The 17,803-nt window shown below is 38.5% G+C and overlaps 1 protein-coding gene across 4 annotated transcripts in view; it reads right to left on the bottom strand.

Annotated features, from left to right (window-relative positions):
- Positions 1–17,803, bottom strand: part of SH3KBP1 (SH3 domain containing kinase binding protein 1) — a 212,823-nt gene that overhangs the window by 23,237 nt on the left and 171,783 nt on the right. For all 4 annotated transcript variants that reach the window (XM_053971068.1, XM_053971069.1, XM_053971070.1 and 1 more), the window contains 4 exons: positions 11,275–11,376; positions 7,346–7,397; positions 3,514–3,594; positions 955–1,117 (listed from right to left, as the gene is read on the bottom strand). In XM_053971068.1, coding sequence (XP_053827043.1) covers positions 955–1,117; positions 3,514–3,594; positions 7,346–7,397; positions 11,275–11,376 — 398 coding nt within the window. The remainder of the gene's footprint in view (positions 1–954; positions 1,118–3,513; positions 3,595–7,345; positions 7,398–11,274; positions 11,377–17,803) is intronic.

Raw genomic sequence — 17,803 nt, 5'->3', positions numbered from 1 at the left:
TTCGCTCTACTCTAACCTGTACTCTATTCTGGTATTTAATTCACCATTACTATACTTGAACTCCAGTTGTTCAATGGCAGCTAATTTTCCTAACAGTACAATAGTAAAAATATTTTCATGCCTATATTCTAGTTTTCCTGCAAGATGCACAGCTTGCCCATTTTAGGCAATTGTTTTATTCTGGTTTTCATCTAACTCTATTCACTATGCATAAATAAAATCTACAGTGCATAACCCAGTTGCTGATGACTAAAAGATAGCCACCTAGACTTGATTAGGACTACTGTGAGACCTTTAATTTCTGCAACCTTTCCTCTAGCAGTGAATAAACAGACTTATGTTGGCAAGTCCAATTTCTCAGTGCTCCTCAAAGACTGTAACCTCCTCTGATAAAAAGCATCATGTAACTGCAGAGTGACAACAACCAACATTAGAGAATAACTACTTGACAGCATTATTCTTCAGTGGCACCAGCTAGAAGAACTCTGAAGATGTGTATTTTGCTGAAGTTTGATCTAAAATGATCAAAGAAAGCAGACTGAAACCAGGCTGACAGTATTTGAAATGTGCATTGCCTAATGCTATTCCTCAGCACGATCCAAGCTTTTGCACTGACTTAGTGCCCGAGCTAAGCTGCAATAATTTTAGGTAAACTAAGAAAGTCAAGATCAGAGTAACATTCTGATGCAAGTATTTCCAACACATTCTGCACAGTTGCAGTAACAGTAGAATTTCATCAGTAGCAATGAACTAGTCATGAACAGTCTAAGACTGCTATTATTGAGAAGATAGTTATGGTCCAGCCAGATGACTATAACGATTTTCTTCTTTCTTGTTGTTCTTCAAATACACTTACTGTGAAATAAATTGGGACATAAACTGCAAAACCTAAATTTTTTAAATGTGTGTTTTCCCCACTAATCCCAAAAGCACTGGACAGAAGAAAAGCAATACCTTGCATGAGTCACAGGCACAACTGGTCTTTCCGGTCGTCTCGGGGGCAAGGTGCCAGGTCTGTTCACAGCGTTGGCTTTGGGTGGCCGAGGTTTCTTGGGAGGTATAGCAGGAACTGAAGGCTTCTGCAAGTCTAACTGTTTTTGCTCTCTCTCTGATCTTTCTTTAAATCAATCATTTCCAGAAAAAAGAACAGGGATCTTATTAAGTGGAATTCATTTGCACTCACAAGTCTACATTCAAAGAAGAAATCTTCAACTGTAGATAGACTGTATACAAAGAAAAACCTTTCCATTTCTGTTCTAAATCATTCTTTATTTGATATATTTGTCACGAATCAGTTGTTCAACTTGCCTGGTTGTTCTGCCTGGATCTCCTCAACCAAAACATGTGTGCAGCATCTTGATGGGAATACTATTTTTTATTTTAGTAACTTACTGGTTTTTGACTGTAAAGTTCAAGAATGGCAAGAAATTACATACCATATGGTACAACTTCCCATGAGCAAAACTTATATTCAATTTTAATATGAAATAATATTAATTTAGAAGGTCACAAAAATAATTACACTGGATATTCGTAACATCTCTTGGACAAACAGAGAAATACTATTTTTGGGAGGCAAAAAAGCATGTTTCAAGTGAACTACAGTTAAGTGAAAATAAAATACAAGCACAAAAATTTAACAATGTCTAGCAGGATGCAAACCCCTCAGAAAAATCAGACCTGTTATTTAGGTTTTAAGCACAGACTTGTACGCTGAATTTTTCAGCTTGCTGATGAAAACCTAGATCATTTGCAGAACAGATTATGCATAGTTAGGGAGTGCCACCATGCTAATATCCAATGTCAAACATGCAACGCCTGTGCATGTGTAAAGTACAATACACATGAATAACTCCTCTAAATAATATGCTCTAAATTCCTAATACAAAGCAAACATGTAAGCATGTTTGCCACACTCAAGAAGACCTGATTTTTCTTAAAGAAAGGACAAAACTCTCCAAGGAACTAAAGTTCTGCTCTCTGTATCCTACTATTTCAATACCCCACTTCCCTTGACAATGCTGCCTATGATGTGCTGTGAATGTTACACCTCTGTATACATCTAAGAGATATTGAGAATGTTACAGGATATTGCCTAATGGGTTCTTAATGAGAACCCATTAATGAGAGGATCATGGAATAAATCCCCAGAAGCACAATGCACATTAGGTTTGGAATAGTCCAGCTAGCGGCTATTGTTCACAGGCAGTATGCTTTGAGCAGATGCAGTCATCGGGTCCTCAGTAACACTGAAGCTTTTCCAGCATACTGTGTAATTTTTACACACTTAATCCTATGACAATTTATACTGCGTCAGTGTCCAAGAATCTAAATTGTATGAGGGACAGGCTGGGCAGTGTGCCAACACACAGCTCAGAGGACGTTCCTGTGCCACCCTTGCTGCCACATCACATGAGCCATTCCTGCCAATCCCTGGTACTCCTGAAATGTAGGCACTACTCCTACAGCCTCTTTTCAATGTTTAGAAAAGTTACAGATATTTATAGCTCAGGAGAGTAACATATTTAAATTTCCTCTGCTGTCTTAGCCAAAAATGGAAAGCAAAGGGTTTTATTACTAAGATAACCATGAGAAGCAGCACACATAACCAAAAGTAAACCTGTGTGGAAGAAACAGCTAAAACACTTGTCAGATCACTAAGATGTATATCCAGAAACGGATCTTGGTACAAAGTCTGAAGGTTCTGTCACTAAACTATAACTGCATATTATGCATTTAGTCATGTGCATATACGTGCCTTTTAAAAGGCTGCAAGTTCAAATACTTAAAGAAATCCCATAACAAACTTGTTCGTACTATCTAATAGTCCACTTAACACATGAAACTTGGCACCATCTTCAATTAAAGAACACATGTAACTATTTTCCTGAGACTATTCACCATTCACAATGAACACAATGAAACCATTAAAGGTTTAATTTGCTTGTCCCTGCTCTGTGTGGTACTGTGTCCCATTTCTCGCAATGTTCAAACATGGCTTTGAAGGATTTTTTCATTTCTTCGCTGCCTTGCCTGTGACTTTTGTGGCTATGATAATGGCGTGATTCATAAGCATTAATGACTGTATCTCCACAAAATCCCTTTGTGATGCAGGAAAGCCACCAACCCAGCTTTCAACTAGAGAATCAAAGACAGATGTTAAGAAAAAAGTACACAGTAATCTGGGGTATTTTACTTGATCGAGCGCCTGGGTTTTACAGAGCACTGGGCTTTATACAGCATTTCATGTATTGAGAGCAAATCTCCCCTGGACCTCAGTTGTGGCTGCATGTACTCAACACCTCTAGATGGGTACAATTGAACACCCTGAATTCAGTCCATAAGCAGCAATGAAAGCCTTTCCAAAATGCCAATCATCACAGTCTATCAGAGTGGAAAACAAACATCCAAACAATACACATAATGGAAACAGAGAGTGGGAAATGAGGATGTGCATTGGTTCTATTTCCCTCATCTCTCTGCAGAGAACGGGCAGGAAAGCACATTTCATACCTTTTTCTTCTGTTCGATTAGGAAGACATTCTGGCCTTTCAGGTGGTATCTTCTTGATTTCATGCTTTCGATCTGTGGTCCCTGTCAAAGACAGAAAAACTTGGAATTCTGACCAAGCCAACAAAAGAGTGATGTAAGATTTAATTCTGCAATTTATTAGGCTTTTTATATTCCCCAGTTTGGAAACATCTTGCTAAAACTGAATATAAATTTATATAAAATATTCACCTGTACCATAATGACAAAAAAGCAATTGGATATTTATGTCTTTATAATCAAATTCACAGTTTCCAAAGTGTGCAATCCCAAAGAATAGACACTCTGACTATTCTATGGGAAAAAAATTCAATAACTGCAGATTTAAAAATGTGGACAAATCCTTTATCATTACAGACATAAATGAAGAGCAGCTCAACAGTGTGCAGAAACATTAGGAATAAATCAATTAATTGAGCAATGTCAAGAGAATGCGTGATGGAGCTGAATATACAGAGGTTATTTGACATTAAATTAACATATCCATCCCCTTTTTCTCCACTACTAGTAGCTGTTCACTTCCACAGATTAGAAGGAGGAGAAGAGCAGTGCTAGCAGCATTCTGCATGACTATTTTAGTTGACAGCTTTTGGCCAGGAGGTGTAAGCCCAGGCTTCCTTTGCCTCTGTACTAGAGGCCCTGACATACAGACTTCTGTAGCTCCAAGAAATATGAGAACTTGTGGCACCAACAACGGGAAGATTTTGCAAAAATTTCCTGGCACATACAAGATAAAATCTTCTAATCCCCATGTTATAACAAACACTTTATTGGACATTGGCTTTGCTGCATTGGCTAACCACTAGGTGCTAATGCCATTTCAACTTAGTAGTGTTGAAAACCGCTTTAGGTAACACTATTAGCATTTCAATAAAAATTACAGTAGATGAAATCCAAGAAAAGCAGAGAAGGCAGGGCAAGGAGCACAAGGCAATTTTTTGTTTCAATCTATTCTATTATATGCAGTTCTCAAGTGCATTTACATTTTCTGAATGTGCTGTTGCAACTCCTTTCTGCAGCTGGTTCCTAGAAATCAGTAGTCATCAGTGGTGATCACCAGCCATTGTTTCTTTACCCAAGGGTGCTGTTGGACAGGCAATAGTACCACATAGCATGTCAATAAATAATACTAAATTCTCTTTTATGGTTGGATTTGATAATCTTAAGGGTCTTTTCCAATGGAAATAATTCTATGAAAAAGACTTCACTCCAGAGAAGAGAAGCTGTTGCTCCTAAACAATTAAAGCCTTTCAAAACACAAGTTATGCAAAGCACAAGTCAATGTATCGATAATCTTGCACACACTGGTGTGTTCAAAAAGAAAGACACATAAGTCTGTATCTAATTACAGTATGATTAACAGTCATCCTTAACACACAGAGGGACATTCTCAGGCCAAGTCTAGAACAATAAGCCTAAAACCACAGAGGAGCTGCCAGACTCAGTTGTTCTTCCTACTTGGATTCTGACCCCCAGATTAATCATCATCCAGGCAGGCACCATGATCCTGCCTTAGCTCCCAGGTAACAGTCACCTTCAAGGATGCTTTGGGAAGCTCTCTATCAACTCCCAGAAGAACTCAACACAGCTGTGTTGCTTACCCCAGCTACCCAATGAAATGCCAATGCTTTTCAATGACTAGTTCATTAAGGAACTTGTGCTCCTAAATTTGGCTCTCCAGTTTTCACCTTGCTTTGCAAAGTGCAGCACAGATGGCCCTGGCTGATTACTGCTGTGGAGATTATAAATTTCTATCTCTACTATAATATAGACACCTCTTTACACATATACCACTTGTACTACAAAGACAAGTTCTAATTCTCTGCTTTGATTTTATGCTCTGCATCAGAAAATGCTGACATTTAAATATTTAGGCTGCAACAGACAGTTTTAAATTTATTCAACACACTGCGACTGGTCAAATATGCAGAAGCATTACTGAAGTTGTTACCTTCTATCAACAGTAAGACCTGATGTGGAGATGTGGTAAAATCCAGTATAATCTCAGTGAAGAAATAATTTGGCAAAGTAGAGGAAGGCAGGATGGTAATAAACATAGGATGATTTTTCAGCTCTAGATATGTATCAGAAGAAACTCTTGTGCCTGATCAGCCAGGAGTTGTCAAAGAATGAGTATGAAAAGAAAGACAATAGTCTGCAATAGTCTTGGCTTTCACATAGACTTAGAAGGCCTTAATTAGGTTGTCTGCATCCTTTTTACAACCATTTTTCCTTCTGAAAATGGGCACATTTCAGAAGGAAAAATGCTACGGTGACATAGTTAAAGCATTGTGTGCAAACAGGTACCTATTAAAAGTCTTATTCTCTAATTATAGAAGTATAAATTGAAATAAATATAAAGTTTTATAGAGTTTTTACAAAACACGTCAGGCTTTAACATCAGCGGTCACTACGACATCGTTGTTATACAACGACCACTAGATGGCAAAATCATACTGCTCTCTCTGGACACTCTTACTGATTTAAAATCAAATTTATGTTTCCTTGAGTCTCAAGAAAGAGTGAAGAACAAACCAGGGATGTCAATAAGAAACACAATTATTTATGGTCATGATTCTGTAGTTAAAGAAGTGCATGACAGATTCAAACTACTTAAATTATAGCGTATTGATTCACATTAAATTGTATATTGGTGTAAATTGCATTTCTACTAACAGCTTAAGTCTGTAGGAGAGGAAAATTTACTTTTTAAAGCACCAAAAGCTGGAACACATTACAGTAACAAGAAAACTATCTGGAGATTGGACATATTTGTTTTGGTTTTTAATGTGTGCTGCAGTTTTTACAAACTGACTGGACTTAAGGGATTAAAGAATTCCAGCCACAGTTATGTTTCCACCACAACTGCAATACAAATAACAACTCTGAGAGCATTCCCTGCCTTGTGATTTGTATTTTTACATGAATGGAACTGGAATTTGGTTTCCAAGTTCAGGACTGTCAAGTGCGTAGATTCTTTAACTGTTTCTAAGTTTCATTATAAAAATAAATCATGCAGGCACTTTTGAAAATTAGTAAGGAGACGTCCTTTTAAAATTACAAATACAAGTATGCTCAGCTCTCAGTATCTACACACAATTCAGTATAACATATCACAAAATCAGTTTTGCTAGCACTCATCTGTTTGGAAAACAGAATCAGCTCCTTAATACTTTTTCAGCATGTTTATCTACATAACCATTCAGGATAACTCCTTTTAGTTTCATACTTAGGGCTATAGAAGTATTGAAAACCAAGAATCTATGGCCTATAACCTGGAGCAGCCAGCCAGATCCAGCATTCATGCAGATCTGCAAGACTTAGATTGCAGCTCAGAGGAGGCCACTGTATGACACTATGTTATAGATATTCTAAAAAGCTCTGTGTCTCTAGAATAAATCAAATCTGTAGTGAATGCAGTTTCCTCCTGCAGGTATTATCAAGCTCCACATGCTGCGTCTGTACTGCAAGGACATGCACACAATCAACTTCAGTCAGGGAACAAAACCAAAAAAATTTTAAAAACTGAAGTATCACACTTGCTCTGATTTAATATGATTAAGGGGCAAAACAGGTTCTTTTGAAATGGTATAGATGGTTGACTGCAATACATTTAAAGCCCACCACAGTCTTTCAGAGGTACCAACTATTTGCATTTGATTGTGATTTATTAGTTGTGTCTAGATATCTGTTTGTCAATTTTGATACAGATGAATTATATATAAATTTGAATACACTTAATTTAGATTGAGATGTGCTCACTGACATGTGCTGTAAAAAATCAACTGCACTTTACCTGATCCTTGTTTGATGACAGGAGCTGATGGGGGTGGTGGTTTCTTCGGTCTCTAAAATTAAATAACAGAAGAAAACAGGTTGCTTCAAAAGGTCTGTAAATCTCATTCATACAGAGGTTGGAGTTAATCATAAAGCGCTTAACATTAATAATTACAAGTCATGAGACTACAGATCTGTCACATATTTCTCCTGACATAACTTCATTAAAATTAATTTGAGGAGAGAAAATAGCATTGACAAATAAAATATAATTTTAATTTTTATATTTGCAATTGAAATGTCCTGCTGAGGGGTTAAAAAAGTTCATTTTATGTACACAAAGAAACTCTGAGATTCATGTGGAAAATCTTGAGGTATTTTCAGACCCATAAATGAGTCAAAAATGCAGAACTCAGGAAATACAGCAAAGGTTACTCTTTATTCACTTACTAGGATATATTTAGAGTTCCAGTTGTGACAGATCAGAATTTTAGATGTTTGGTGAAATGAAACGAATTATCCTGACTAATCTGTCCTTTATATACTTTCACCTTCTCTGTTGTGATGATTTTCCTAATAGATCTGTAATGGTAAGACTGAGAAACATGACCACCAACAGTTCTGGCAGTGCCAGAACAATTTCTCTTCACCTGCAGGCTGGGGGCTGATGGCTTTTCTTCTGTGCTGATGTGTGTGAATGCATGCACAGCACACTGGCAGTCGCCGCAAGTGCGTCGGAATGAGTACAAAACCAAATGGAGCACCACACTAGATCAAATGACACGCTTTATCTCTCACTTTGAAAAAACCTCAACCAACTATCAAGATTCTTGTGAAGAAATTCCAAGTGAAAAAAACCCAATTTTCCCACCATATGTTCATCCTTTTTTTCTTAGAAGGACTTCTTTGCTACAGATTGATCACAATCACTTTCACTACATTGCTGGCTATGTAGCAATGTATATTGTCTTGTGGAACAAATGTGAAATAAAATTATTTTTCCAGATATGCACAGCTTTGCCAAACTTCAATCAGTCATTTAGGCTAGTATTTTCTCTCAAACTCTCATTGATCCCTGCCCTCTCTGCAGTTATTTTCTATCTATCTGCCAAAGCTTTTGAGAAAGATCAATTGCTTTGTTCACTTGCAATAATTAGTTCAGTGTCTGCCCTAGAACTCTCGGATCTTGGTCTGAGTGTTGAAAGAGAGCAGGTTTGCTGTGAAGGCTGAGTGCCTGCCACATACCCTTCCAAGGGATCTCTCTCAAATCTAACAAATGTATTCATACCTGGAGAAAAAAAAATAACAGTTTTTGCCCAGACAGGGTAAGCCTCATATTCTCAAAGTTGTCATCTAGCAACCTTCAAGTTTCTCCTACCATCTTACCCTGACCAGCTCACCTCCCATCATCAACCTGAGAAAGCTGTGGTCAAGAACTTAGGAGATCAGAATGATCTTCTATAGCCTGGCTGCCGTGGGCCATTGTCCACAAACACTGAGTCCTTTACACTCTCAGAGAAACTTCTACATGAATTTGGGCAACATGGTTTAAGGTTTAAATGCAGAAAAGTGAAGAAAAATTTGGAATGGAAACGAGACAGAGACAATGACTGTCCTGTGATAGGCATTAGGAGTCCTGTTGATAATGGCTGTAGAGTGAAAGAGTTGATGCTGAGGAGTCAACAGCACAAAACAGGCATTTGGGGTTTTATTGGGGAGGGGTGTGAGATTGATCCCATTGACTGACCATACATCAGCAGCTGGAATACAAGAGATGCACTCCCTTAGCACATCTTTTGGCTTAGTTCTCTCCTGTAAGGGGTTTAAGTTATGTCCCCTGAGATGTGTCTTCCAAAGCATAACAAGTGCAGATGGACAAGTGACAGATTCACTACAGTCACTCCTGATTAGAACCAAAGAACTTATCTAGAGAGGCACAAAGGAGAAAGGGTCCCATGGTTCATTTGACAAAGTGGCTTTAACTGAAAGCTGAAGAGGGAAATAGATTGTTTCAAAAGGACAGACCAAGGTCAGAAAGGGTGTAGTGTGAAGGAGCCTTAAAAGACTCCTTAGGGGAACATGGAGGAGCGAGAAGGATTTACAAGGGTCTGTGGCTGGATGAGATAACCAAGAAGGTGATGGAGACAGACTAGAAATTAAGCCAACAGAAAGGAAACCAGGACTGGTTGGACAAGAAGAGAACAGAACTACAGAGCAGGGACAAAGAGTAAAAGGGGAGAGGAAAAAAAACTGTATAAAGAAATTTGGTGTAGGGATAAAAAGTAAATCCAGATGGTGATTTGGACTCAGGTAGTGAGCTCAGGGGAAAATCCTGTAATGGAGACCACCTGAGAGGTGGAGACTGGGACTAGGCAGTGAATAGAAAAGGCCTGGAACAAATAGGCATGTGTGGAAAAGAGTCAGGCTTGGAAAATTGTGGACTGGACAAGGAGATGAGAAGAGATCCCAAGCTTTTGTTGAACAGACAGAAGAACTACTGCAACAAATACTTTCAGACCATGGGATGGAATCCAAGGTTTCTGGATCACATCAGAAAATACCTGACAAAAATCACTGGTAAAGTATTTATCTCCTTCCCTTTTAGCACTGATTCAAGCAAAGACAGATGGTCTATAGTCCTACCAGTTACTTACTCAAATGGCCAGATCTGTGGCTTTTCAAAAATTTTGAATAAAATAAAATTTTATTCTCCACAGTTAGAGCAAACCTAGTTGTAATTTCCAAGTGTCTGCACATCTAATTTACTTTACAAGTCATATTCAATTGTACTCTAAAAATCACTTTAAAGATATATAATTTTTGAGTTCAAAAAGACTGAATAATTATACCACACAAAATGGATACCACTAAGGATTTTTTTCTTCTATAATAGGTTCACTATGTCTTCAGGTTTTTGATTTCTGCCTCTTCTAGAATCACGTTCTTTCATTTTTAGGCCTAAAGCCAGGATATGCACTTTGTTGTGGAATTGCCTTTTCATCTTCCACAGTTTTTGCTGCTCTTCTCCTTTCCTTTTCAGTAATTATCACGTTAGCCTCTGTGAGTTGTTTAATAGTTGCTTTATTAAGCTTTCCAAGTCATTTAATTTTTGCCTTTGGCATCTAATTTTATTGCCAGAGTGAAGCTGGGCATCAGTAAGTTTTGGTTTTATCACAGAAGGCTTACACTGTCACTGTGAAATACTCATCAAAAGCCTGATTGCAAGCTTGTAATATCCCACTGATGACTCAGAAGGTTCCTAAAAATGGAATGGTCTTTGGGGGGAAGTAATCCATTACTTTATTCCAGGAAACCAAAAGATTTCTAAATATTGTCTGGCAAATAACAATGCCATCTTTTTCGAATAAATAGGAGCTGAAGAAAATTCTGCATAGGTTTTATAAATTCTTTTTTAGTAATTCTGAGAGGTAAAGAAATTTACCTCTGATAAATTTACCTCAGAGATACCAAAAGCTTATTATTTTTCAAATTTCACAGTTAAAATCTCACCCTCTTTGTTCTGGAACAGTGCTTGACTGCTGTCCATCAGCATGCAGGTGATACTCTAACTTTTCATATTCCACCACAAAAACAATGGAGAAGATTAAAGAATTCTGGATATCATTGCATCACATGACTCAGTCCTGGGACCTCTGGTTCTTCTTTCTCTCAAACTTATAGGACAGAGAGCTTTCAGAGCAGCATAGTGCAGGTGGGGTGACTGGATGGGCAAATCAAACCCTTCAAGGAAACTCTGTAATATGACTTTGAGTGCCACATGTTCTTTTTGTGGATGCTTTCTAACCCAGAACTTTTTTTCCTTTATGTTTTTATGCTATTAGATGAGAAGAAAAATTTTTGTCAAAATCACATATCTGAAAGAGGATTTCTTTCAGCCCTACTTTAATTCTGAATTTTCAAGTGAAAATGAAAGAATATATTGCTTACCTCTTTTTCAAAATCTGAAGGGAGTAGCTTGACAAAGTTATCTGGAAAGACACCTCGTCTGCCATTGAGTTCTCCTTCCCACCAACCCACATCAATGCAATCCTACAAAACAGTAAAATAAAATGAAAACCACAGTGTGCTGGTGCACTGAACAGATTTTTGAGCTGAAGTACTCTCTTGCATAATGTCCTGCCTGTTTGCTAGAATATGACAATTTGCTGGAGTGCCAGGTTAACAGGGTAATCCATTAGACAAAAACTTCAATAACCACCCTGCATTCCATTATCACATGGAGCAGCTAGGAAAGAACAATGAACGTGCTGTAAGAGCTCAAGACCTTGTCTGTGTCTATAACAAAGTGCTAGTTCACCATTTGATCTATTAAACAAGTCAGCATTTTGATCATGCATGACCCTATGTCTCTCTGACTTCATTCTGCAGAAAGACAATAACTTCATTAAACATCATACATCAGGAGATAAAAAAGCTCCCTTATTTCCCACACTGGAATTAATAAATTCCATCTCACTCCAATTAATAAGGCATAATGCACCCGATTAATATCTGGCATCACCTTCATTTTCTGCAGCATTTATGAGCAGTACAATGCAGAATGTATAGCAAAAAAATGTACACATAAATAGGTGAATATGTAACATCAGTGAGTCTAACTGATAAAAAAAGCAGTTGCTTTTGTTATGAATAATAACAGTAACAGAAGCCACAACATTTTAGAGAAGGTTGAAATGGCTCCCTAAGTCCTCAGTGCTCCATATTCACTTTTTTGTGTCTGTGTGTTTGCTACATAGAATACTTCCTGTTAAGATTTTCCACATTCTTTTTTCCTGAAAGCTCAAGTTGAAACAGCTCAGCTGTTTTCCAAAACACAATTACAGGAAAGTCACCCATTGTCTGCTTAGTCTTAAAACCACTTCAGCCAATTTTTAAAGTTGGCTCAACATCAGGCTGGCCAACCTTTCCTGATTTCCTTAAAATCTTTTATTTCAGCTGCTAAATGGGTGACAGAACAATGCAGGTTAACTTAGTGAGGTGTACTTAATACCAAGTCTTAAAAATATTGTTCACAATGACTGTGCTTATTGGTATTTTTCTGTAAGCTACTGGATGATACCTGAGAGAAACCAGACTAGCATTAAAGATCATTGCTTTTATGCTTTGGGGTGATTTTTGTTAATTTTTTGTTCTAGAATCTTCATTTAGCTTATTTATGACTCCTGGTCACCTGAGTATGTGCCAACTAAACACAGAAGCTAAAGAGCCTGGTTTCTTACATCATGTCTGTTTTGGTGCATTTGGCTTTTTCCCCCCTCCTATCTCAGTATTTTTTCTGATGTAATGCAGACACAAAACAATCCTTCCATTCTTTTTTTGATAATCTTTTCTCATGCCTAATCTTTGCTTTTCTGCATTCTCCCTTCTCTTTAGCAGGGTGGTCCTCCACCAGGGAGGACATTTTCTAGGCCCTCCCACACTTATTTAGGAGGTATTTCCCAGCTCTATAAGACCTTTATTAGTGACCAGGGCTGATTCTTGACCAGCTGATGTTTCCAAAACATCTGCTGAGTACCTACAGGGCTGTCAAGGGCTCCATGGAGGCCAGTCATGCATGGCATGGGCAGGCACTGTGCAGGATTCTCCTCTGGCTGCAGAGCCAGCACCCCTCATTCCTGGTGTGAAGGCTCTCTCCCACTTGGCTCTATCTACTTGCACAGCCTAATAATCAGGGCACTCAACTGTTCTATCACATGGTGTGTTTTATAATGCCCTCCACCCCCTACACCGCTAATCTGAAATTGCCTAAACATTTATGACCCAATTTAGATTTTGAAAAATATTAAGAATAATTCAAGCATCCAGAGATGAAAAGCTTGTGCTTCAACTGATTGCACAGCTTAGCACTAGCTAATAATCCTGACTGAACAGCACAAGACATCACATATATGCTTTTTAGGTTAGATTTTTTTATGCTCTCAGGGAACACAAATATTACTCCTACTTCTTCACTTCATTAACACGTGAATTTTTTTCCTTTTTAAAGCTCATTTGTTTTCATGAAGCTGCTGTTTGTATCACACATTCATAAATCCCAAACAGCTGCAGGTTTGCTTTTTTTCCCTCTCCAACTTGTCACTCACACAGGCTTATGCAGCCAATCACCAGAGTGGATTTCCATACAGTAAGTAAATCTCTTTAGGCAGTTTCTTTTTAATTTTCTCATTTACCTCACTTGCAAGAGGAGGCTTATGGGTCACTGAGAAGGAAATAAAGAGATTTCAGAAGTTAAAAGCTACTGATGACATTTGGTGAAGAATCTCCATGGTGGTGCCCTCCTGCTACCCACAACTGCAGGCTTGCCATGCCCCAGCTCTGGACTCCAGCCTAAGGTGCTGGCAGACAGAGCAGCACACAAGCACACCTGAGGTACAGCTGCACAAGCCACCACAAGTACTGACAAAGGGCAGAGCTATGAAGCACAATCAAGGCAGTGTGATGAAAACAATGTGTCTGCTTGTGAACACTGAGCAAAAACCACTCCAATTCTTCCAGATTGCCATCAGCCATGCAATCTTAACCATATTGTCTTTTTTTAACATATCTTGTGTTCATGTGTTCAAGTACAGCAAAATGGCTATAATTTCAATATGCAAATTTTATAGAAAAGCTGTCAAGCAATCCAGTATCAAGATTGACAAATCTTTATTAATAACCCAAAATGACAAATCTTTATTAATAACCCAAAATTGATTAACAAACCAAATGGATCTCTGCTTTATCTCCATGTTATCCTGTCAGACTTATATAACAGCTTAAACAAAAATCAGATGATGCAATATCCCCAAAGTCCTATGAAGAAAACGTAACCCAAGTACTAGAAATGCATTTTGGTTTCCTTTAAGAAAAAAGCCCTCACAAAATATTTACAAAACTGAAGGAGTAAAACATGGCAAAAAAGATACTCCAGCTACTGAAATTCATCAAGTTACATGGTAGCTGCATCAACATTTACTGTAAAAATCAACTCCTACCAAAGCTTAATTTGGAGACTATACCCATGTTCTCATTGCAGTGACACTGCAATCAAAGACCTCAGAGAAATTCACTGCTGGTTCACATTGAGGCAGATTAATGAAACAGAGAAATTAAAAATCTTGAGGGAGATTTTTGTATTTTCTCATTAAAATACAAATCTAGGTTTTATCCTCATTTCTAGTGAAGTAAAATCATAAAACAGTTTAGGATGAAAATGACCTCTAACATTACTGAATCCATTTTTATTTTTTGTCCCAGCACTGCCAAGTCCACCTCTAAACCATATCCCTGAGTGCCACATCTACATGTCCTCTAAATACCTCCAGGGATGGAGACTCAACCACTGGGCAGCCTGTTCCAGTGCTTGACATCTTTGGTGACAAAACTTTTCCTAGCATCTAATCTAAAACTCCTCTGGCACAGCTCAAGGCCTGTCACCTGTAACTTGGGACAGCCTCAGTCAGTGGACTATACCAGGGCACCTGGACAGGTGGGACAGTCACAGAGGAGATGCTCCTGCTGTGCTGGGCAGGAGCTTGCTGCCATTGCCCCTGTCCCTTCAGCCCCTTCAGCCCCTTCAGCCAGGAGAGTGAGGATAGGGAATCCTCCATGTCATGCATCCTGTCTGCCCATTGAGCCTGCCCCAGGGAAGGCAGGGTGTGATTCCAGCTGTCACATCCATTCAGCAACCATTCTAATTCCAAGATCAGTAGTTCCCAAATAAAGCATAAAAAAACTGAATACACTGGCTTTACTAGCAACATTCATTTTGTGCTAAATATTTGGGCAAAAATTGGATGAAACATAGCAAAAGGAAAGACTAAAATGTTGAGGAATTTTTGAGATGTTTAAACTTTATAAGAAATAAATATTGCACAAAATATAAGGTACTAAAATGTCAGCCTGGGCTGGAGCACTTACATAAGTCAGAGGAAAGGGTAAATCTGGGAGAAATGGAAACTACTAGAAAAATCAGAATACAGCTACCTTTTGCCAAGAATTATAAGAGTATACACAAGTGAACTAAAAAACATCAGTCCTTTTCTTGATGTGAACAATAAGAAGAACTATTCTTTACAGAATTAGCAGTGAGACATGCAAGCTGTGAATAAAATTGGAAGAGAGAATCATCTGGAGAAAACAGACTTTTTTTTTACCAGAAGGGAACATCAAAAAGGAAAACAAAATACAAACCCAAACCAATGGTAAAACAAGAAAGGTAAAATCACAGTTTTTACTCTGAAACTTATGTCTGTGGTGACTAACAGAGTAGGGACAGAGGAGAGGGGGAAGAGAGAGATACATGAGTAGAGAGACTAGCCAAAAGCCATGCAGAGATATTTGGCAAAGAAAGTTTCCATTCAGAGCACCAGATTTATCACACTGTTACTGAATGGAAGTGAAATACAGTGAGATACATAAGTAGGGCTGACAGCATAAAATCAAGGCTTAGTCACCTTTTAGCAACCTGCAGTGACCTTGCAGCCACTCTCGTATTGATGAAGAAAAATCATAAAACAGTAGAGTCATGCTTTCTCCTCTTCTGGGTGAAAGAATCATGACATTGCTTGGTCTCTTATGCACACAGTATCTGACATTAAAAGGTTTCTTAGCAGCACAATTATGGCTCTGTATTAGAGCAAACATTGTGCTGTTCCTTCCCTTGGTGCTCTCAATTCAACAGGAAAAAAAGCAGGAGATGGTGGAGATGGAAGAAAAAGCCCAGCAATAAAGCACCTTATGCTCTGCAGTCTGACAAACACTCCACTCTGCTCAGAAGCAGCTGCACCTAGACAGACTCCACTGACACCACACTGGCCCATGGCACCTCCCCAGTACAGGAGCCCAGCTGCCACCAGCCAAGAACACAAACAGCCCTTTGGTCAAACACCATCGCTGTTTTTCTCTGATGGTAAAAGAGGCAACAATGGAGGTGGATAAGGCAGAGCTGTCAGTCCCCTTTAGTACCTGATACCACATTGAAATTAAGACCATGAAATTAAGACTCAAGTTCATGTCTGGCAGCTGACATGTCTCTCATGCCAAGCTGTGTCCCAGCTACAAGCTTGGTGGTGACTGATTACCCCACTACCAAACATGACTGAACTCTCCCTCCTGGAAATGCTTACAGCTTCACAGCCTTTCCCTCTGCTCCAAGGAGTCAGGAGTTTCATAGACCCCAAAGACAGAGGAGTTTTTATTTCTTTAAACTTTTAACTTTATTATATAAAGTTCTCTCTCTTAAAAAAACAGACTTGGTTATTAGAGATGGGCTTATTTCTAGCCCACACTGCTATTTGCACTCTAGACCTGAGCTAGATAAAAGGAACATGAAGGAAACCAACATTTTTTGCTGAAAATGCAAAGCAGCACTTCTGGTTGGGAACATATTTATAATAAAACTCTACTATTTGGATTTTTTTTCATTATTTTACCAGGAATCAATAAAGCATCCAAGATTACTATAATTTAAATGTCAGACATGCTCCAGTGTATGTTTTCTTCCAAGTACTATGCATTATTCTACTCTTTTTTTTTTATTCTTTTTTTTTTTTTCCTTGAAGTCACTTACAGGAGAGTTACTGTACGCTATGAGACTGTTCTTAATCACTTAAATAAAACCCTATAGCTACTTGGCTCTGTATACATTATAATGTGTTCAGAAGCCCATTGGACTTGTATCTCTATCATCACTGCAGCCAGCTGTAAGTGCATCAAGATTGCTCTCTCCAGCACTAAGAGCCATCTGACACTGGGAATCTACCAACAGCTGAGCAATTTCTGCAGCTTTACCAAAACACAAGGAAGCCTGAGAGGAAGCAGGCACCCACTGCTGCAGCCATGCTTTCCACTTAACTTCAGGGGCAAAGATGTTTCCTGCCTTTTCCTCCAAAGCAGCCAGGCCTTCAAGGCAGCACCCACTCCCCTCCTCTCTTGCTACCTTTGGGACAATTTCAGGGAGTGCCCTGGGCCAAGTTCATCCCTCCACTCCCTAACCTACCTTCCAAGCTGCCCCTAGTGAAGAGGAAGGCTTTTGTCAGTGTAAGTAAATGAGAGATTTTTTCTATTCCCCAAGGTCACTAAATGAGTAATAAGCTATGTAATTATCTTCTCTCCTATCCATAACTTGAACTGCAGCTGTGTAAACTCTTGAAGAAATACATCTGAAAAAGGCCAGTCTTCTAATCTGTAAATGGGACTTGTTTTTCTGAAGAAACTGATTGCTGCATAGTCTGGTCCTCTGAACATGATGGTACTTTGCAATACTGCTAAAATATGAAGCTATAGTTTAGACATCAACCCACAACTGCTCAATTTTTCATCTCTTTGATTAAAAGTTTTTGAAACAGAACCATTCCATCACAGAGATTTTATCATCACAGCTAAGATAGAAAGCAACACTAAGAACAAGAAAAAGCAGGCCCCCAGAAAAGTATATGTGAAGCTTACATTGTAGTATCTGTACTGAGATACACCA

Source organism: Vidua macroura, chromosome 2, assembly GCF_024509145.1.
Source record: "Vidua macroura isolate BioBank_ID:100142 chromosome 2, ASM2450914v1, whole genome shotgun sequence".
In the NCBI taxonomy this organism is placed as follows: Eukaryota; Metazoa; Chordata; class Aves; order Passeriformes; family Viduidae; genus Vidua; species Vidua macroura.
The sequence above is the reverse complement of the archived record's forward strand: the minus strand, read 5'-3'. Positions and strand labels throughout refer to the sequence as shown.